General features: G+C 42.6%; 2 protein-coding genes across 7 annotated transcripts in view; one reads left to right on the forward strand and one right to left on the reverse strand.

The window, feature by feature from the left end:
- The window catches only part of MICU3 (mitochondrial calcium uptake family member 3), a 56655-nt gene extending 49024 nt beyond the window's left edge, over positions 1-7631 (reverse strand). For all 6 annotated transcript variants that reach the window (XM_037382398.1, XM_037382363.1, XM_037382377.1 and 3 more), the window contains exon 1: positions 7305-7631. In XM_037382398.1, the coding sequence (XP_037238295.1) occupies positions 7305-7586 (282 nt within the window). In that variant the 5' untranslated portion in view covers positions 7587-7631. The remainder of the gene's footprint in view (positions 1-7304) is intronic.
- A 6209-nt stretch (positions 7632-13840) lies between these two features.
- Positions 13841-18359, forward strand: FGF20 (fibroblast growth factor 20). Its single transcript, XM_037401330.1, is given in 3 exon segments — positions 13841-14354; positions 16600-16703; positions 17963-18359. Coding segments are annotated over 3 exon segments (864 nt in total). The 3' UTR covers positions 18209-18359.
- Positions 18360-23353: the final 4994 nt, after the last annotated feature.

Below are 23353 nucleotides of genomic sequence, written 5' to 3' on the forward strand. Positions count from 1 at the left end.
AGCTCAGAGTGACATCAAAATACTAAAATTTTGCAGTAGTTATGACTCCAAACTATCTGAAAATATCAACGATTGGTAATGATATATCCCAGGTTCAGTGGAACTGCAGAAGATTAAACTTGTCATCATTACGCTTTCTATCAAAAAACACAAAAGAAATGTACTTTGCCAAGTGTTAAGTCTCATACTACGTTGTCAGCAATTCAGAAGTTTTATTCTGTGGCAAAAGATCTAGTTTTCCCATGGAGACAAGCTTAAATGCCAGATACAAGATTCTTCACTTGAAAATTAGAAAAACTGATGCCTACAAGCTCCTGAAGCTCTGCAGAAGCAATCTGCAAGTATCCATTATCAACACCCAGAACAATACTCCCAACTCCCAGATTCTGGGAGTATCTACCAATAGTGTAAAATATTTCACAAAGCAAATAGGTAAAATATATACATGCTGTGGATGCATGTATGAGGCAAAAAGCTTCAACAATATCACACAAAAACCCCACAACTCTGCTGTGTTCCAAGTCAAATCAGTGTTCTCTTGCTTTTTCCAACTTAGATAAAGGTGAGACTATTTTAACTAAAGAAACCAACATTTACTACCAAAAGTGCCTTTTGCTCACAGTCAAAAGTATGTTCTGTTACAGTAGTTTAATCTTTAACTAATTTATTTCAAGTGAGTGAGTTTCTTTGAATTTTTGCTTGCAAGGTAATCTGTCTTCCATCAATGAGAATCTGTGCAAATTATTAAAATAAAAAGGTTTTCAAAGCAACACTGTTCCTTACTTCCTTCATTTATATTTGACTTCAGGCTTATTTAATATGCTCCCATGTAGATAAAAGTAGCACAATTTTGTTTTCATGCTGGGTGGCCAAAAGGTTAAACGTCAAGTTCCCAGTGTGGGAAAATCCCAAAGTAGACAAAACTGTTTTGATGCTTACTGAAGTTATATTTCTAGCAGACTACTTAGATGTAGTACAGCCAACAATTCTGTTAGTTGATCCTGCTTCACTAAGATAAGGATACTATTATAGTAAAACATTTACAAGCATAGGAAGCTGGAATGTGTTTAAAATGCTGTAAAAAGGGTCCTGTTCAATTCTGTTACAGGAAATCCTTGGGGTAACAACGTTTATCCGTAAGCACAGCTTTTCCAGAAATCTTCCAGAATAAGTATAATGCTAAAATATTCTCCAACAGTCGTTCTTACATTAGTTTCATGCAGAAGTTACTTAACTTCTAGCAGTTCTTCAAGAAGCTTTAGTCAGTGCATATATCCTGCTATACATATCCATATGCTTCACTGCATGCAAGACTGAAACACACTAGTAGCTGGACCTGTCTGTCCCAAACATGTATCATCCTTTTTTAACATCTTGAGGAACACAGAACTAATGCCAAAAGGTAAACCCTCCTTTTTCTTCAGCTGGCTGGTAAGCAGCGTCCTCAGGATGATAACAGTGAGGAACTTCAGATGTCATCAGCCAAAGAGCAATCCATCTTCCTACATTTGGAATTGACCTATGACATGAAATGCACAACGCTTGTGAAAAAAAGGTTAGTTGCAAGTGGTTCTTGTAAAAATAATGCTTTATGTGTCTCTTGGAATGGCATTCCTCTTTGAGCAGGCAGGAGAATCTCCTCCCTAGGGGAGTTTGCCATACTTTTTGGAGTTAAAAGTCTTGATTTTCATTTCACAGAGATGGAAATACATGATGTAATCCACTTAGAAATGTGCTGCTACAAATAAACTTGACCTTTTGAGTATTTTCACAAAGAGGGAGTTTGACAGTACCGCTGAGGTACTAGGAAAAAAATCTCTGGAAACATTCGAAGCATACAGCTTCCTTCTCCTGAAAATGACTGTGCCTTCAAAAAAACATGATAAAGTACATATTCTGTGTCTGTCTCTCCCTGACCCCCTTTTAATTCAAAATTCACCTCTAAAGGAAGTGATCCTCAGAGTATTTCATAAAAATAAAGCGACCCAGTGCTCACTACCTTTATACAATGACAATAGGATTAGAGAAGAGATCACTTTGGAGTGCAAAGAGGCATCATTAGTATTTCCAAGATCATTTTAATATGCTTTACAAATGACACTGGAATTTTGGAAGGAACATGGAAGCAAGGAACTAGAGGACAAGTATTAATTCCTCTGAGGAATTCTGACAGTGGATTATGTTTTTCTAAAACTGTTATATTTTGCTGCAAAAATACGATACACAGATGTTCCGGCAAGGTAAATTCTCCACAATCAGTATGTTGGAGCACAACTCTTCTTGGGTCAATACTGCTCTCAGCTGTCAGTACAGAGAATCTGTATCAAAATAACAGTGCTTTCAAACAGTTTGCTGCTCTGCATAAGCATCTCCTAGACTTTAAAGGAGCTGCTAGAAGAGTGCTCCCAGTCTTCACCAAAACCTTCAGACAAAAACTCAGCAGCTCTGAGTGCAGAATTTTACTTTGGTTCTGAAATGTTATGTGGCAGCAACGCTAGTCAGGACTGGGATCATTCTCAGAAAGCCTCTGGGAAAAGGGAATCCTGTAGGGAGCTTAGTTTCCTGCTGCTTCTGTAACAAATCTTACTCTCTATGAGAACACCTCCAATGATATGCTTGCTCAAGCACACATTTTTTAGTACTGACCACGTGAGATCTATCTGTTCAGAAAGTTTGCCACACCACTGACCTCATGTTGGTGACACATATCATAGCTTGACTTTTAACAAAGCACTTCTTAGTCACCTGTACATAAATTCATGAATTTGCTGCTCATCAGGTTTCACACTGTAGGAGTTTCACAGAACAGGGAGAAACACCTGCAGACCACTCTGACACTTGTTTCTCAGAGACTCATAGGTTTTTTTTCTGTTACTCTCAATGATGTACCTCATTTCTTAACTGGCCAAGAATGGGAAAGTGTACCCTCAACATATGTGCGATCATCAGTGTTAGTCCTGGAATCTAAAACTTATTTATTCTATAAATACTAGAGCATCAGTAAATACCAGATGACAGCAGTAGGACAAAGCAACTAATTACCAAGGTGTATATGATAAACCTAGTCTCAGAGCATTCCATCACCACTGCCAAGCATTATTTGGACTCAGTGATAGAATCTGAAGAAAAGTAACCTGTAGGGGTACTAACTGGAACCAGCACAACTCTCAAGATACTTTCACAGGTCATATGAACATTATCTGGAAGCAGGTGACCTGCAAGAAGAAAGTTGTTCTGCGAAAGTCAAGATGTAAGCTGGGTTAAACTCCCTGCCCACCCGCCTCCCGGTTTTTGTTTGGTTTTTTTTTTTTAATTTGTTTTTTTTTGTTTGTTTGGTTGTTTTTTTTTAGTGTTTAGGTGGATCAGAAAAGCTATTCTGTTGTCTGCTGGAGCTGCCTGGATGAAACAAGGCCATTCCACTTATTACACTTTTATGAAAATTCATCTCAAGAAATAAGCAAGACATAGGAATTCAAGACTAGATATGTCTGCTGGTTTTGGCTGGGATAGTTAACTTTCTTCACAGTAGCTGGTATGGTGCCAAGTTATGGATTTGTGACAAAACCAGTGTTGATAATTCAGGGATGTTTTCGTTACTGCTGAGCAGTGTTTACACAGTGTCAAGGCCTTTTCTGCTCCTTGCACCACCCCACAGCAAGCAGGCTGGGGCTGTGCAAGAAACTGGGAGGGAAAACAGCCGAGACATCTGGCTCCAGCTGGCCAGAGATATCCCATACCATATGGCATCATGCTCAGCAATAAAAGCTCTGGGGAAGAAAGAAAAAGCTGGTGGGGGACGGGACATTCAGAGTTAAGGTGTTTGTCTTCCAAAGTCACTGTTATGCATGCTGGAGCCCTGCTTTCCTGGAGATGGCTGAACACCTGCCTGCCCATGGGAAGAAGTGAATTAATTCCTTGTTTTGCTTTGCTTGTGTGCGCGGCTTTTGCTTCACCTATTAAACCTGTCTTTATCTCAACCCATGAGTTTTCTCACTTTTGCCCTTCCACTTCTCCCCCCCATCTCCCTCTGGAGGTTAAGTGAGCGGCGGTGTGGGGCTGTGTGGTGGTTGCTGGCCAGGGTTAAACCCCAACAATAAGGATGAGACAGGCACAGCTATATTGAATAGTCTTGAACACTGACTATCTGAATACTTTGCCGTGTGATACTGTTTTCAGTTAAAAACTTACTACACATTAACCATTAAAAATTTAAATCTCCATTGTCCATTAATGTTTCAGGATGGATTTTTTAATGGAACCAAAAACTATGGGAGAAGATACATTTTGTTTTGCCCACATTAGAACATCGTAAAAAGAATCTCCAGCAATTCCACATTTTAAAGGAAAATATTTCAGGTTTTGCAAGGGCTGGTCGCTTCAGTGACAGGACTGGGTTTTTTTAGTGGTTGTTCTGTTAAGAAGTAAGTTAGGAGCCTATAGAAACCCTCACCCAGAAATATTCATTTTGTTAGCTAGGTCCTCCTGCAAAATTTCAACCTGCAAAATTTCAACTTGGTCATTTCTGGTCAGAGCCCCAGGGGTGATGCAAGAAACATTCAGTATAACTGCTTCTACCAGCTGCTGTAGATCTCTAGAGCAAGACACAGAGTGCAGAGACACCACACCACCTGCTCCTTGCTTCTGATGATCCAAGTAAATAGCATCAGGGAAAAGTGTCCTGCTGAAGGCAAGATTAAGGAAGAAGCACGCAAATGGAACTATTAGGATGAAGTAGAAAAGTTTGGATTGGATGGAAGGAAAAAAAAAAAAAAAAGATGTTGCATGATTTGCCTTGATAGAATGAAAAGCAGACTGAGACTGGATATGAAATGGGGAGCTAGGGAAATAGGAAAGCAGGGGAAAGACAAACCTAGAAAGCCCCAGAAAACAGTGTCAGACTCTGTGAATCAAGAATAAAGGAGAAACATCTCTGGCTACTTCTTGACCTTCCAAAAGCAGCTGGAGAGGGTCCCAAGATACTTGAGCCTCATCATTCTTTGCTGGTCAGTACATGACAGAATCATAAAAACCTCCTAGCAAAACATGCATCACATTTCCATCAAATTCATCTATACAGAAACTGCAGGTTACCATTCTCCAGCCACTACTCTAAACACTCTGCAGCAGATCAAGAGCTCCAGCCTTGATGCTAGTAACACTGACACTTAAATGACTTTTCATGAAAGACTTTTTTACTTCAAATGTTATTACGTTTTTTAAACTGTTAAACACTACTAAGGTTGCAAGCTCAGCACTTAAAATTGAGAATTGAGTTATTGTCACTCAGGCAAAATCAATTCAGCCTTCTAATAAAGGATGTTACAACACAATACCATTGCCGAATACCATTAATACCATTCAATGCAATTTGAAAACAGCATTTGCATTCTTTTTTTCCCCTAGAAGACACCTCTGGAGGTGTTTCAGAAACCTGTAATGAAAGAGTTCGTGGTCACCACAAGTCTAGAGGGTGATCATAAATGAAGTACCAATCACCGATGGAGTTCATGGTCAAACTACTATGGTAGCTCAGCCGCTAGATCCGGCATTAAACTATGGTCTTTCCCCATTGCCACACAAGCCTTTCTGCAGCATGACAGTCAATAATAAAAAAAGCACAGGATCCCACCACCTCAGACCAAAAATTCCAGTTATTCGACCTGCATTTTGGGGGGTACTTCAACTGAAAAGGTATTTTTTTCAGGAATGCTAAGCACTCAGATCTGCTATTTGGAAATATACTATTTATATAATATAAAAATATATATTTCATAGTATATATACACTATGAAAATATTTGAAAATAATTATTAATAATAATTAATTTTTCAAACTTTCTGCTATGCAAATGGGAAACTGAATTAATTACAGCCCTTTTCCACATTGTAGCATGGTGTTTGTCTTTAAAAAACTGCCAGTATATACATAGAAGATACATTTTATAAGTTTTTTATTTTACATTGATTCAAATATAACCTTAATTCTGACTTCACAACCCCAATGCTTTTATAGCAACGTGTGTGAAAATCGATTAATTACACGTCACACTAAAATTCTTGACTTTTCAAAGGTGCAGCAACCACATTTCCCTCAAAGGAAGAGTGAAGACTGGCTAAGTAAAACAATGCAAAGTTCTGTCAAATCAAAACAGTATGAAAAGCTGAAAGAGGTCCTCTGTGCCATAGTACCACACGCAAGACAACAAGTACATGAATAATGAAAAATACCTGGCTCAACTTCCTTTCATAAAGGATGCTGCCCACAGAATCTGCCTTTTGGCTCACAACCCTGGGCAAAAGGGCTAACAACATCCACACTTAAGCCCAAGGACTCCACTGTAAAAATGCAGAACCTCTTCCCAAACAGATTGTAAGACCAATTTGATGTATAGAAAGCAGGACATTTGCACCACCGATTTCCAGTCTTAGCAGATGCCATACTGACAAGGCACCTAATCACTGCTCTTGACGTTTTTAAAAATACCTAATTTTTTAATGAAAAAACATCTATCACTACCATACGTTATATCAGGCACAGTGCAGGACTGTCTCCCCATCAAAGGAAACTTCATTTTCCAGGTTCATGTCAACTGTTTTTTGTTACCCATGGCTAGTCAACCAACGTTATCGCTGACCCTGTCCAACTGAAGCATTACTTACTTGCACCAAGTGCTATCATTTCTTATGAAGCTCTGCATAAACCTTTCACTCCACAGAAAATTTTGTATTAAAAAGGTAATTGCCCTAAATATGAAAAAGATGAACACAGGTTTTGCACTATCAGCTGTGGTTCCATTTGCAAAATATTATTTTCTATTAAAGAAAAAGAAGGGCTTGACCAGGACAGCTCCAGAGGCCACCAGCAGCGCAGCGCCACACGCAGGGTGCACATCCCGAGGCGCAGCGCCAGTGCTGCCGCCGGCCACCACGCTGCAGCGACAGCTCTGGGCTCCCGACGGAGGCCGGGTTACAGCCCCTGCCTCTGCCCTCATCCGCCGCGGGCCCTGCCCGGCCGCCAGCCTCGCCTCCCGGCCCGGGGCCGGCTCCACGCAGGGTCACCTCTGCGACACTGCCCGAGCAGCGGCTCCGCCGCCGCCTCGCACGGACGTTTCCACAGCGAAAGGGCGGGAAGCGACGTTCCCCCATGCCCGCCGGCTGCGGCCGGTGCCCCAGGCAGCTGACGGCGCCCGGCGCGGCCCCGGCACCCCGAGCGGCCCCGCCGGGCGCGGCACGGAGCGAGGCCGCGGCGAGGGGCCGAGGCCGCCGGGCCGCCAGGCGGGAGGGGCGCGGCGCGCACACACCTACCGTCTCCTTGGCAGCGGCCGCCACGGGGATGGAGAGCAGCGCCCGGGCCCCGCCCGGCTCGGCGGCTGCCGGCTCCCGGGAGGCCTCCCGCCGCCGCTCGGACAGCCGGTACCCCACGTACCCGGCGAGAGCCCCCCCCGCCGCCCAGCCCAGCTCCCGCCGCCACCGCCTCAGCCCCGCCGCCCCGGCCCCGCCGCCGGCCCAGAGCCGCCGCGCCGGCTGCGCAGCGGGCGCGGGGCCCAAGCGGCGGCGCCACCGCAGCAGGGCGCGCAGGGCGGCCATGACCGCCGCTCCGCCCCAGCGACCGGCGGACGGAGCCCCCGGCGCGCCGGCAGAAGCCTCGCGAGAAGCGGGGAAGGGGTGGGGAAGCCCGAGGCCCCCCGCAGTCCCCGCCCCGCGCCACCTGCCCCGCCGCGCCGCTCCGCAGCCCGGCCCGCCGCACCGCGCCGCACCGCGCCTCCCGGCTGCGGGCACCGGCTGCGGGCACCGGCTCCCGCCGTGGTTGCGCCGAGCGGCGCCCCCGGCGCTCGGGGCAGGCGGCAGCAGGCCGCGGGCCGTTTCCAGCCTGCGCGGGCCGCAGCCGGGTTAGCGGGGGTGCGAGGTGCTTAGCCCGAGCCTGGAGAACGGGCGGGGGTGGGGGCGGCAGGAGCCGAAGTGCCGGGGGGGGCGATGTGTGGAAACCGCCGCGAGTGCGGCCGCAGCTTGTGCGTGGCCTGGCTGCAGCTGGGCGTGCAGGCCGGGTGCTGCCTGTGGTCAGAACGGGCACCGGGGCCTGACCCAGCTCCCCGCGGCCTCACCCCCGGGAGCGTGCCCGCACGGCCTGGCAGTGTTGCTTGGCAGAAACCTGGAATCACTGGCTTCAGCAAAGCAAGAGCTTCCAGCCGTACCTCATTTGCCTGGTATCCCTGAAGGCTGGAGTGGCTGTGGCATCAAGATTGTTCAGTGGTTTACTGCCAAGGCTTTATTAAAAGCATCCAGTGATGCTAGTTATCTTTGTTACAATGAGAATTGCTGTGACTCCGTTGTCCTGTAAAACCTAGTAATGTCCCAGCCTGTTTCCAAAGCCTTGGAAACTCCTGGTGCGTGCCCGATACACAGCTGGAACTAAATGCCTGAGGACTGTTTCAGTTAAAAGGAAATTAAACAGCAATGCCTGGAATACTAACATTTGGCATATTAAATCCTCGGTTTTAAAATGCATTGGAAGCTGGCTAATAGTCTGGCAAGTTTTTCCATAATTTTTTGGACTGTACTGTAAAGTGTCCTTTGGTGTACCTGTGGGTGGCAGTTATCCTCACAATAAACAGTTTTTAGAAACTAAATGTGAAACAGGGAGCTAAACGACATACCAACAGAGAGTAATGCTGTAGCCTGGAAACTTCTGGCTTCTCCAGGCCCATCTGGCCTCTCTCTCCAATACCTCTCCCTGTGCCTCAGGTTCTCAGAAATGGGGCATTCTCCTGGTCCCTATTTCAAGGTTATTTTCTGTTCATTTCAAAGTGACACCAGACTACGGTATCTCCTACCCTTTCATACTCTTTGTGTTATGAGGTCTTCTCATCAGGAAATGAGACACTTGCCATGTCAGCAGCCTCTCATAAATATTCTCGGCTGCAGGCAGCCTCCCTAGCAATAACCAAGCACTAGTTAAAGATGAGCACATTCGTTTTGTCCCTGCCTGATGCTGATGGGTGATAGGCCTTGTCATGCATTTCACGTTAGGATGTTCTCCATGGTACAACCTGTGTCGCCGCCTACGCCACCTATGTTACCTTGAAACTTCATAAACTGCATGCAATTTCAAGTCACAGCAAACTTTATGGCACTTTTTGCACTGGTCAAGTGCAGCCTCAGTCTTTGTCTTTTCTACATAAATATGTTATTCCAAAGTTTCAGCCAGTTTTACTTCCCCTTGCCTACTCCCCCCCCCAAAAAAAAATCTTTGATTTTTTTTATATTATTATGAACAAGATTTCAGAAAATACACAAACTACAGCTCGTTTCAATAAGTTCAAGACACTCTCATGCATTTTCCATTTCTAAGAAACATTGCAGTGGTTATGATACTGTATCAAGGCAGAATTGTGGCCATGTTTGTCAATATGATGGATCATGCAACTGTAAGCATGGCTGAGGCTGAATTACCTCAGAGCTATGTCTGGAAAGGCAGGTATCTGGGGTGGATGGTAGTTACTGCATTTTTGTCAGTGTTTTAGAATACCATACGCCAATTCACCCCTTAAGTAATTCCCTTGACTTCATTATTCCCATTTGTTAAAAACTAACACTTTTTTTTGTTGATTTTTTAATGTCTCCTGCTTTATGTTTCCCAAGAAAAAGTCTTTGTGTCCAAATCTGGGCTACATTTCTGTACTAAATTATAAAAGGCCGATGTAAAGGCCAATATTTAGGTGTCAAGACGGTAATAGTTTCAGGTGCTTAGCATGACTGAAACTCAAGTATTTCTCCTGCAGTTACATGACTAAGCATCCAGTCTGGAAAACTTCGTAGAATGTGGGTCTTGGATCTTTTCAGTTCTAGCTGCCTCATTAGGAGACACCATTCACCAATACAATTAACTTTTAAAAATGTCCAGTTTTTCCATTTGACTGGAAAAGAAACCACTTGTGGTCAATGTAGTGTCCCAAAATAAACCTGTTTGCTGGATGACTCATCAATCACCTAAACTGTAGACATGAACCATGAGTTATCTCCCTGTTCACATTGTTTCCCTGAAATCAGTTAGCTGCATTTTAATGACTTTTCAATAACACCTTTAGGTTAATCTTTTTTTCACTTCAAAACATCCAATACACATCTGTAACTACTTATACCTGGGTATGTTAGTCAGAACTTCCCTGGTGAGGTGTTTGCTTAGGAACAAGAGCAGTTTATTTGTGCAGCAAGTCAAAACCCTTAAGCTTTCTGCACATCTTATGTGCACAGATTCAGAAACCATGTAATTAAAATAAATCAAGGTGGTTTAAATCCAATGATTCACTTACAGACTAATATAAAAGCTGCCAAATGAGGCATTTGAATGTTGATAAAAGTGGAAAAGATACATTCTCACTGGATGTAACTGGATGTGAATGTGTGCTTGCTACCTAACTTCTCTGTCCCGTTCTGCTTTTACAGGAGTTATCCATGCATGTCCACAAAAACACGGACAATAAAATCATGGATCTTAAAAAGCCCTATGAATTTCTGTCATCCTTTAAAGAAACAAAACAAAAAATGAAGGTGCAAGAAATGTAGAACTTCTTTTTCATAGGAAAAACATTGTTTTCATGATTATTATTACCCTCATCTGACTTTTTGTAAACAGGTAGATATATTTATATATACATGTATGTATACATGCATACATACCTGTAACTGTATCAGTTCAGAAGCAGCTCTGAGTGCATTTAAAGTCCGTATGTATTACATTTAAAGGGCTTTAGACAATCAGATTATGACCCGATTTGTACATAGAACCTTGAAAATGATTCTGTCCTTTTCTTCCTAGTAAATCCTGCACAAGAATACACCTTACTTCACTCAGATGTACCGTGCTTTGAAAGGTTCTCACTGTAACTTCTGCATGTTCTGCTCATCTTGTTGAAACCGTATTTTCTTGCTCAAATCTAGGAAGAATCTGGAACTGACCATGATACACAGTTATCTCCAGCTGGACATATTCCTTTATGCTCAGTTTCTGTTCCACCCGTGTCAGCTTTCTCATGTATTCATGAACTCCCTCTTCATTCTCCTAGCCAATATTTTATTATATCATTAAAAATTTTATGGCTGGCACAGCACAGTTGCAAGTGAGTTCTAAAATTTAGAAAGGTGCAATAAATTGCAGGACATAAAGTTTCACATAAATGAACAGCTTTTTTTTATTTAACCAACCTGATAGGTATATAGATCGATCTCTCTGTCTGTGTATACACATATATACCTATACATATATATATACACACACACACACACAATTTATCAACGATTTCAGCCCGCTGCTTTCTCTACTCCCTTGGTAGCCACCAGGTTTTGCCTATGATAATATGATATTCTTAGGAAATATACAGCAATTATACTGTCTATAAAAGCCCTGACTCCTTGCTATGGAAGTAAAAATTCTACCACATATGTATTTGTTCAACGACACTGAAAGTGCAGTGTCTAGGAAGTATACATAGAGTGGATTAGATTGCACTGTATACTTTAAGTTGAATTATGTACTCTTGTAAAAAAACTCTTCAAAATTATTTAACTTCCCATGGCATAGTCTCAGAAAGTGAAAAAAAAAAAATCTTTAGTGTTATCTTTTCCTGTCACATGACTAGTGCAAACACCAAAAAAAATCTTATCTTTTTGTTTCTTTTTTGGTACTTTATAAAACAGCACAACCGGTTTAGTGCCCAGACATTAAAGACTCCACTCGGAAAAGATCTATGTTATATATTCCACTCTACTTTAAATGTTTCCATTATATAACAGGAAAGATTTAGCCGTAAGTGTCTTCCAGTGTGTGATGGCTGAGGATTTTTATTTTAAAAAAACCCATGCTTCTCCACTGGAGACAGTGGTGCCATCTAACCAGAACAGCCCTCTACTCTTTGTAGGACTCAGAGAGTACTGCTCAGACCCAGCAATGCTATCTGTACTGGAGCACCGTTAGGCTTAGGAAAATACACCTCCTCCATTTAGCTGCACCATCCCAGTGCATGTCCTGCAACTTAGCAGCTGTGATGAACAGCTTGATCTTGACCTGCCAGTCTTGTCAATAAAAATACTTGATGCGTGTTTCAAACATTTCAGGTACATTTGAGTAATCGGTGTGCAGGCTACTCGAGAAATAGGTGCCATATAGATTATTCAACTTTGATCTATTTCTTTGATTTAGCGTTGCAATTAAGTAGGTTCGGTTCAAAGAGAAAGCTCATTGGTTGATGTTTTACACTGATGTGATAATGTTTACACAGATGTGCTTTGAAATCTTGATTATGGTGGATTTTTGGGTCCCACCACATGACAGGCTCCTGTTATCTGAAAGGTAAAATAATATAACGATCTGTAACTGCCTTCAGAGCAGGTCTGCCTGTGCTCTCCTCAGGTGATTTATCTGATCATTGTATTTAGCACTAGTTTTTTCATTTTTAAATCCCTCCACAGTAAATCACTTGCTTTAAAGCAGCCTTTTTGTAATTCAGGTGCACACAGGGGCAGTACTTAGGACTGCAATGATGAAAAGGTGTAGCATTACCTGCTTTAAAGCACCTGCCAATTAATTAGCCCTATACTCTCCATGGCAAATAAAGCTAAGCAGTCAAATCCATTTGATCTCTCAGATTTAGACTGTGACTGAAAAGACGATGGAGCAAGACGGGAGAACTAATCTTTCATGATTCTCTGCAACTTTTTTGTTTAAATGAAACTTTAAACCACCAAGTGATTCTCCTGAACTTTTGAAAGAATTAACTATGAAAGATCCCTGCATTTTATACTCCAATACTGTGTTTTAATGCTGGCGAGGTACTGCATTGCCCATCTTGAAGGCTAAGATGGGTTGTGTCTTTTGAGCCCTAAAATCCATTGGCTGTTACAGAACAAGCAGTAAAGAAGGGAAAAGTCAGGCTCTTGGCTCCACGTGCCATTGTTTTGTCGGTGCTGATAATGAACACGTGTTCCACCAGCACACTTGGATGCATGAGCTGTTCCACTTTGGGGATGAAAAAAACACATATGCTCATCTGGAACAGAACGGCAAAGTCCTAAATGGATTCAAAACAGTGTAGAAAGACAAATGAGATCTTTTGGTAGGGGATTTTATTGCTAATTTGCAATGTTCACAGACCTTGGTTAAGGGCCCATTGCAAAACCGCAGAGAAGATGGATTAGATGAGCCATCTCTCAACCTTTCTTTCTTCTTCTCGGTGGGTTTTGAAAATATTTATCCCAAACCAGGAGCCTGCCCTTTATGTTTTTAAGACATCGTGTGGATACCCAAATGCTATAGATCGGTTTGATGTCACATTAATGATAAATTAAAAGAGAAGGAGACTTTGCAGAGGGGAAAACACCTCCCTGACTATGCCAATTTCTGTAGAAATCCCCCTCCTTGTAGCTGAGGTGATAAAAGGGAAGGGTAATGCATGTACATTTTATTAGCGTTTTAGAAACAGGGAGTAAAACTGTCAGATCTTTGGGTTTTTTTCTTTCATGTCTGTCTGGGCAGGTCTAACCCTCAGGTAACGCCCTTTCTCCCTCTCGCCTCCTGCCTCTCCTTGCACCTGTCCACGTAATGCCGCGGCAGCTCCCGCCCGGGCCCCGCTCCCGCCCCCACCCCGGCCCCGCCCCTCCCCGCCCCGCGCGGGGCTGCCCCGCCCCCCGCGCCCCTGGGTGACTGGCTGCGCGCGGCGGGGGCAGGGGGCGCGCCGGCAGCTCCCCCCACCCCCCCCAGTCATCCCAGATCAGAGGAAGGTGCGAGGAGAGGGGGAGCCGGTTTACAATTTCAAACGCAGCCTCCCCGCAGAGGGCTTCATTAGCATATGTCAGCGGGACCGCCGTGTATATATGTACACGCGCGGGGCGTATAACCACCACCCCGCCGCCTGGCTCGCACTAGCTCGGCTCGGCTCAGCACGGCTCGGCTCGGCCCTGCCGGCTCCCCATGCTTGGGGCCCCGCCGCGCACCCCCACATGCCCGCCGGGAGAGGCCGGCAGCCGCTCTCCGCCGCCGCGCCCTAGCCCGCTCGCCCCGCGCCCCCATGGCTCCGCTGGCCGAGGTGGGGGGCTTCCTGGGCGGCCTGGACGGCCTGGGGCAGCCGGTGGGCGCCCACTTCCTGCTGCCGCCCGCCGGGGAGCGCCCGGCGCTGCTCGGGGACCGCCGGGCCCCGGCGGAGCGGGCGGCCCGCGGCGGCGGGGCGGCGGCGGCGGCGGCGGACCTGGCGCACTTGCAGGGCATCCTGCGGCGGCGGCAGCTGTACTGCCGCACCGGCTTCCACCTGCAGATCCTGCCCGACGGCACGGTGCGCGGCACCCGCCAGGACCACAGCCTCTTCGGTAGGCGGCGGCGCGCGACCGCGTGCGGGAGTGGCGGGGCTCCCCGCGCGCGCGTACCGGGCGGCGCGCGGCCCCGGTCGCGGGTGGGGCGGGGCGGTGCGGGGCTGCCGGCGCAGGTGGCCGCGCTCGCAGTGCCGGCGGCGTCACCCCGCGGGGGCCGCCGCGGGGCGAGGTGCGGGCCGGGGGTGCGCCGGGCTGGGCTGGGGGCGGCGGCTGCCAGCGGTGCGTGTCACCCGCCGGTTCAGCGCGGAGGGGCGCGCGGCAGAGCGGTGCGTGCCGTGTGCGCTGTCCGAGCTGGCAGTTCTTGAGTCTTTGCAGGGGAATACGAACGGTGGGCTCGGGCGTGCTGACCCTTGGGTCGCGCTGGCCCCCGCTCCCTTCTGCCGGACGGAAAGCTGAAGCATTAGGCCCCTCTTCAAGAGTCTAAAATTCCGTTTTTCTCAAACAGTTAAAATGCTTCCCAGCCAAGTTTCTCTGCCGGCAAACCAAAAGGAGGTGAAGACCACCCCAAAGTGTAAATGTTTCCTGTGACACAGGAGTAAATCCTAAATAGTAGTTGTAGGAGCTGGATGTCTGAACAAACCTGCCCTTGTCAACTACATATGTCTTCTTGTGTGTGGTGTGTTGGTTTAGCACTGTAAAAAGGCGGTTAAGGAGTTTCCTATCATCCTCCCCATAGCCAAAACAATCTGCCGGAATGGCTCTTAATTGCTTTTATAACACATGGATGTTTTCAGAAGTAAAGCAGCAGTAGTCAGACAGTTCTTCTCAGGGCGAAGATTTCCTACAGGGTGTAAACATGAAATAAATCTGCTTTAAAAGAAGGAAAAGTTAGCCTCAGATCAAACATTAACCGGGCTTTTTAGAAATGTTCTTCCTTTATTCTACCACTATTCTCGGCAGGTTTGTCTGATGTGGTTGCTTTGTGGGTTGAATCACCTGCTTATTATGGTTTTGAAAAAGGGTGGCTTTGAAAATGATACCAGAAAGACAAAATACCTCCACCTCCTTTTATGGGACTTTGTGCTTTAGGAACTGGAAAACTAGGATGATTTACATGCAATAGGGTTTTTAATGTGTACTCTTTGTAAAGATTTTTTTTTTCTTTTTTTGCTGCTTGGTAATAATAAATAAGAAACCTGCCAAAGCTCGATTAAAACTCAAAATATTTTAAATTATTGTAGAGCCCAGACAGTCCATCTGTTTGAGAGTGAAAAATGGTCCTGAATAAAAAAAAAAGAGTAATCATAAATATAGCAAAAAGACAAAAAGTCATAATCAAAATCAAACACACTATTTAAAAGCACTTGCCTTAGATTCAGGTTTGTGTTTTTTTTTTTAACATGTTGTGGTTTTTCTGCTGCTCAGCAAAATCCTGCATATGATTCTAGAACAACTTCTTTTTGAGGCTTTGTTTATATTGTTAACAACTTCCAAAAAGCCAGTTCACACGTTCCCTTTCTTTCATGTTTTATATGTACTGTAATCTATGCATATCAATTGGTTAAATATGTTGGTATATCCTTGCCAAATTCAGGCTTCAATTAGTGCCTCATCTCCTGAATACTTTATATTATTAATATATATTACATTTTTGGGGGGCAAATGTAATATAAATAGTGCTATAATCCGAACATTAGCAAATAAACAGTATATTTCGTGCACATAAAAAGCCTGCATTGAAGATAGCAAGTTGTGTCAAGAGGTGTGGGCCCATATGCTAGATAAGATGTCTGGCAAATACTTTTTTTTCCCCCCCTCCCCTCCCGTGGGTAGGTTCTGTTATATAAAATTCCCATCTGTACTTTGATTTCCATTCAAATGATATAATAATGGATGTGTTTTTTTAAAGATAATGCTATAGAGAAGGTAAAGTGTGTTTTCAGGTAGTTCATACTTATCTTCCTATGTTTGAGTAGGCAGTTTAGCAAATAGTGTATAGTCATTATAGATTCCAGCTGCATAGTACTGAAGGCTTTAGCCTCAGCTCTGAAGAAAATTCTTTCATATTCAGCATTATAAAAAAGTTTCTTAAATGGGGTAGGATTCCCCTTCCTAATGAGGTTTCTCAGACTGCTTTGCTGTGAATGTTATATACTTTTCCATATAGTATTTGACATTGCAGAGAAACAAGGCCTTATTTATTATAATATGTAAATTTTTTACTTGTTTTCAACTGTGTTTTGGATACTATGTATTGTATGTTTACAAACTGAATTAAAGCAATTATTTTTTTCCCCCTTAGGTATCCTTGAATTCATCAGTGTGGCGGTGGGACTGGTCAGTATTAGAGGTGTGGACAGTGGCCTTTACCTTGGAATGAATGAGAAGGGAGAACTCTATGGCTCTGTAAGTACTACTCTCATGTCAGGTCACACATGTTGAGGTTTTGATTCACTTCTTAGTGCTATGCAAACCCCTCAAGTAGCTAGCTGAGGTCACCTTAGCTTTCAAAACACTAACTACTTTTCCTGTTGAAGTGTATATCTGTAAAGTATATAGCAGTATAGCCTTTGATACTGAAGATTAATGGGAAAAGTTTCTCTCTGAAGAGAACTGAAAAGAAATATTCCTCCTAAATTATGATGAAAATTGCTAAATTAAACCAGTTATTCAAACAACATTTAAGTTGCCTGCTATCTAATTTTCTTTTTATCAATACTGAAATGTATCATAGTGCATACTCTAGCATTAAAAACTTTGAATGCAACTGAAAAACGTTAAAAGGATAGTTATGGAACAAATAAACAACAATTAATATAGTACTCTGGCTTTATGTATAGCCTAATGCTCCTTTACAGATCGGCAAGTGGTACTTCCAGGTACCAGCTTCTTACCATACAAACATTCTTTCAAATGCTGGGAAAAAAGAGGGTAATACCATATGTCATGGTTAGGTACCACTGTTACTTGAAAAACCTGAATGGTGCAAGAGTGCTGGAAGTATCTGTAAATCCCGACTGGAATATTTTGAGTTTAAGAATGAAAATAAGATTGTACTCATTACATTTGATCTGTATCTGGTGAAAAACTTCAACTGTAAAATATGACACTAAAAATGTAATCTTTGATTTTTCCAATACTATCGGAGTTATAACAGTCTTAGACTGTTCTTTCAAGTCTTAAAACATCTTGAGATAAAATATTCTCTCTCCAGTTCCTTTGGTTGTGGTTAGTCCTGTTTGAAATATTTACAAAGAAGTGATGAACGCCACAAAGAAGACATGGAGATGTCTTTGTGGGCTGTTACATCGCACCTGAGTCCCTCTACCAAATCTCACTTCTAGAATGTCAGATACCCCAAGACAGAACTCTACGTAATACAGTTTCTGTAGGTCAAGTGAATTTTGGTTAAACCATAAATAATGCATTTCTAGAGAAAGTTACCTAATTTGTCTTTAAATCCAAAATTATATATGTACAGGTCTAATTTAAAAAAAAACACCAAGTAGGATTGCAAACTTGGTGTCAGGTCTTGGTTTGATTTGTTGACGTTAAATGAACAGTAAGGCCACAAAAAGCCTAAAACATCTTGTTTATTTTAATCATATTTTTAAAGTGTGTGTTCAGATATCTAGCAACAGCTGAAGTTATTTTTCTTTCTGTAGGAGAAACTGACTTCTGAATGCATCTTCAGGGAACAATTTGAGGAAAACTGGTACAACACTTACTCATCCAATGTGTACAAACATGGAGATTCGGGGCGGCGATACTTCGTAGCACTTAACAAAGATGGTACTCCCAGAGATGGGGCAAGGTCCAAAAGACACCAGAAATTTACACATTTCTTGCCCAGGCCTGTGGATCCTGAAAGAGTTCCAGAACTGTACAAAGATGTGTTAGGATACAGCTGAGGAAGGAGGCAACTTGTGAAAAAAACTCACATTGGAGCTGTTGCCCCTGCTTTCATGGCAATATCAGCATGCAGAACCTGCAGAGATCTAGGATGGTGGTTTGGAAGAAGGTGCTTTGTGGTAGGCAAGCCTCTTGTTTTGTGACCTTTGGATTTAGGAGACAAAGCCTTAAAGCTGAAAGTGGACCAGCCTCCTTCAAACTTGCTGAACTGTTTGGTAGCCAGTAACCAAAGGGAAGTTGGAGTGTGACTTTAACAGACTCCTGGCAATTTTGTCTGGATTAGCTATGGTCCATAAATTAGCAAAGAGCTACCTGCGTTATGTGGATGAGACAACATCTGGAAGAAATAGAAACAAATGGACTGTAAAAATAGTAAGAAATCCTGAGAACTGTGTATGAAGTTTTAGTGGCTCCACTTCAGTGATGGACCTCAGATGTTGATGCATCGTAGTCAGAGCTGGAACTTGTCTTCAGGATGGACCTATTTATACGTCTCCAGATAGCATATATTTATTTTATATATTTATTTATTGAAGAGTTTATTTTTTACTGGGATATGAAGAGAATACAAGCCCCTAACCCCAATGAGAAATCATTTACAGTGCCAATATTTGCTCTCAGTAGTGTTATGATAAAGAAATGACATTATGTTGCAATGGATCCAAAACCTGAACATTCATGTTTCATTGTTTATCAGTTACAGATAAGGCTATATCTTATGCACATACCATTGCCTTGTGACTATCCTTATTTTGGAAAGAATGTTTGATTTCTTTTTTTTGACCTATGAGAGTGCCTTACAGATCTGTATTGAATTCAAATGCACATTTAAAAAGGGAATTAAAAATTATTTCACTTTGAGTTTACTGTCATTTTTAAATTGAATCTTTTAGCACATTGTGTAATATTTCAAACCTGCAACAATTGTGAGGAGTGTATTGCAGTTACCTTGAAAGAAAAGGTAGTATTAGCTCTTGAAATCTTGATTCAAATCACAACATGCCTGATGTTTTGTGGTGTGTTTTTTTTTTTTTTTTTTTTGCCAAATGGTTCCTACTGTCTCTACTAACATACAAATGACTATTCTCTGTATTACTTTAAATTTTCATGTAGGATTCTCATCACTGTAAAAATATTGACAGGGAATAGAATTAAAATATCTTCTAAAGGGAAACGGTATCAGTAAGGTGTTTCTGATGCTGTGGAATGAAAAGCTTCTGAGTGAAGGTTGTTTCTCCACTGAGCACAGAGGAGCCAAAGGAGACTACTTTATCTTAATTCCTCCTTTAGGGGATTATACCAGCATAAGTGTTTCTGTGCAGACTCTCAGGACAAAGATGAACTATGTCTCTATGTCAGTTACAGCTATACAACAACTAATTGACTTTACACTAATTTAGTTGAGGACTGTCGGTTATGAAGCACAAACTCATCTGCATATTGACTAATGGGGAAGTCTTTGGTGTCTCTAAGAATACTAAGGGTTAAGGACAGACCTATATGAATTAGACCTAAACCTGCTGAAGCTTGCTCTCAGATGGTGGCCACCTCCATGGAAAGGTCAGTCCAGGAGAACGACTGCAGGAAAGGCAGTCTAGGAGAGGGCAGCAATATTTATGCTGTACCAGAGGTGGTCTCATGTTTTGGGTGCCAATGGGCTTTAGCTCAAGATAACTACTTTGAATTTACTTTTATGGAAACACACATGATTCAAATACTGCATGTGCATCATTTATATCAATAAAGGTATTAACAACAAGCATTTTCCGGTATATAATGCGCTTGCTAGAGCCATGGCTGTGATGGACTGTGAACAAAATAATTTTACTTTCTGCTGAATAGAAATTGAATACAGGCACACAAAATGGTGTTCCAGTGCTTTTGTGCTAGGAATATGTAACTGACTAAGGTTAAAGGCTTTATTAAAATTTTCTGGAAAGCAGGCAGTGGAAGATCTACAATGCCCTGAATACAGTTTAGTAAAATAATGTTGTAATGCGCTTCAACTTAACATAAAATAATGATTTTTGTGGGTGACACTGAGTCCCATTAGTAATAGATCAATAACTGAAGACAAAAATGTATGTTTTAACAGAAAATTTTTTTCCTCTGCATGTTAAAAAGTAATTTATTCCACATTGGTTGTGTAAATAACCAGTGACTGCTGCTCAGGACATTAATTCCCATGCACTTCTGGCACACTCAGTGTTTAAATCATACCAATAAGAGCTCTCTCTCTTTGGATTAGCAGTTTACTGTTAATCCAGCTACCTCAGAAGTACTTTGAAGATGGCAAGGGCTGTAATCATCCTTGTACGTCTTTTTCCACAGATATGCTACAGTCCAGAATGGTAACTAAGGATAGCTTTAAGTGGTGAAAAATCAGCTGAAACTTCTGGATCCAAACACCTAGCCAACATATAGATGAAGAAGAGTGATATATGCTTGTCATTTTCTTGCCCCATTCCCATTTTAGATACGTGCCAATAGTCCTTGAACAAAGTGTAATGGTGCAGGTACCAGTGGTGATGAACGACTGTAAAAAAACCCCAGAGCATTGAAAAGCTGTCACAGCCTCCTTTTTTAGTTCTGGAATATTGCCCCTGAAGAAAGATACTGCGTTTTCCTATCTTATTTTGCATGCAGCATTTATTTGTTCTTTGTTACATTCTATCCGTCATGGTCTTCAGATAATGTTAATGTTTTCCTAGTTTGAAAATGGCAGATGCAAAAGCAAAAGCAACACCTCAAAACAGCTGTTTTCTTATGGCATTAGACTAACAGCTTTAGTTGTCAGTGGCTGGGGTTTTTTTTGTGTGATTTTCATTCCTGCCTTAGAAAGCTCAACTGGACAGACAGGGAGAGACTGGTTCTCTTTAACCAGTAGAATTAATGATCTAGTTTACTACCTGTTACATTTTGCATAACCCTATCAATCCGAAAGCCGTGGGCTGCTCTAACATCGTGAAGAGGGTAATCTGAAGGAGGCGACACTTGTTCAAGGTTCAGAGGAAATCTCTGAAGGCAGAGAAAACCTCACATCTTGAAATAAATCCCTGCATGACTGGCTGCCCCGTTTATGCCTTTATTTCTGGGAAGGAGAACCATTCAAGGTAGTTATGTGGTTTGTATAGCAGGTGCAGCTCCGCTTTCTGCTTCTCACTGATTCTCCTAGTAGCTCTAACACTTGGCCCTTTGATCTCAGAGCTGGCTGGAAACTGAGTGCTCCATGCCAGTTCTGTACTTCTTCACATACTTTGTTTTCTGCTGCTCTCTTTTCCAAGTTGTGTCAGAAATAATATACTAGCCATACAGGAGATTTTCTGAAATCCAGGAGTAACCTTGACTTCTGAGCACATATGGAGTGAAATTGTTATTTTATTAATCTTTGTGCTCTTGGTCAGAATGCAAAGGTAGAATTTTTAAGAGTCTTCTGTGGAAGTCTTCCAGCTGTAATAGTTGCAGGATATAGGAGAAACCAAGTGCCTCTGAAAATGAATATTTTTTTATTAAACAAGCTGATATAATCAGAAGAAAGTGGACAGCTAGTCCAAAAGGCACAGTCCTTAAATTGGCGTGAACTGTTTGTGTTTCCGTGGAGCAGTTTTGTCCCGTCTATATGTTCCTGTTTTCTGTCCCAAGTTTATTGATGTTATCTTTGATCAGATGTTATCTGATGATGCTCAGGTGTGACAGCCAGCTTCACTGCTTCTATCTGAAAGTTCAGATCCCTGCTATGGCCATGCACTCTGCTAGCAAGCCACGGTGCGCAGAATTCACTTTCTGATGTGTGAGAGTCATTTAACAAGTAGATTTTCCTATTAGCTTTCATTTCCAGCTGTTTTAATTCCTTGATGTGCTTTGTTAACTCTTTTTTGTCATAGCCATCCGATCTTACTTCAGTAACTTTGTGAAGTTTTACTTAAACGTATGTCTTTACCAGCAGCTATGGGTGTGGTTATTGTTTTGGTTTTTTTTCCTTCAGTATATGTAATCACACTAGTACCACTGTACGATGGCTCTAGTTATACTACTGCAAACAATGAGGTTTGCCTTATTCCTTTCCTGTACAGCAAAGAACTAGACAGAGGTAAGGAAGTTTTATACACCATGAATGCATCTTCCCTATTGCCTTAATGCACTGGACCAAGCCTGTGTCATAAATAAATACTGAGAACACTGTGGTAAGTTTCTCTGGTTTGGCTCATCTTCCTCCATACTGCGTGGAGATGCTATCAGGAAGTAGGCCTTTTGGAAATCTCTGCATTTGCTCCTTTTGCTTTTCATGTGATAAAACCCGACTTCACTGCTGTTAATTTCTCTGCAATTATTTGGATGCTCAAGTTACATGAACATGACAATGGCAATTCTCCTCTGTGTCATTCCTTGCATGAGGCAGAAAAGAGAAGTAAACATTTCGCAACACTGAACATGACAGTGGCATTCTACGCTTCCTGGATATCTGCATCAACCTGCACTTTTTCAGACATTTATCTTAAAATAATTTCCTTTGCAGTAGTATATTCAGCTGTTGTGGTAAAATCATTGCTGTCAGTGTACTTGGTGCCAGTGTACATCTGGATGTACATGTGCTCATCTTAGTGCAAGGCAATAAATATCTTGCTAGAGAGAAGGAGAACATTCTGAAGTTGTCGTGTACCATCAAAATGTTAATCAGGAAAGTCTGGTTTATGGCATTAGTTTTAATTAAGGTTTTGATACAAAGTTTTGCAGCACTTTTGACAATGCTGTACGGGTTCTTCACAGTCAGGGATTTGTGAGCAGAAAACCAGAGAGGTGTAAAAGCTTCTCAGGTGGAACATACTTAACCATGACATCTTTGCAAGTAAGTTGTGCGCAAATAGGAAGAAAAAAACAATCAAACAGGGAAGAGGTCAAAGAGTTACTTCTGTTGCCAGTTGGAGAGAGATTAAGTTTCAAACAGAAATTGCTTGGCAGCTTGTCAAAATAACTGTTTCATCTGCAACATGATCAGATGCTAGAACCATTTTGGAAGTTAAAGAAAAAGAGAAAATACTGAATTAAAGCAGTGGTGACAGTAGCTCTCCATTTTGAACATACCCGAAAAGCTATTCATATTGTTCTTATAGCAAATCTCTAGTAAATGCAATTCATAGGGAAAG

The sequence above is a fragment of the Falco rusticolus genome, chromosome 1, assembly GCF_015220075.1.
Source record: "Falco rusticolus isolate bFalRus1 chromosome 1, bFalRus1.pri, whole genome shotgun sequence".
NCBI classification, from domain to species: domain Eukaryota; kingdom Metazoa; phylum Chordata; class Aves; order Falconiformes; family Falconidae; genus Falco; species Falco rusticolus.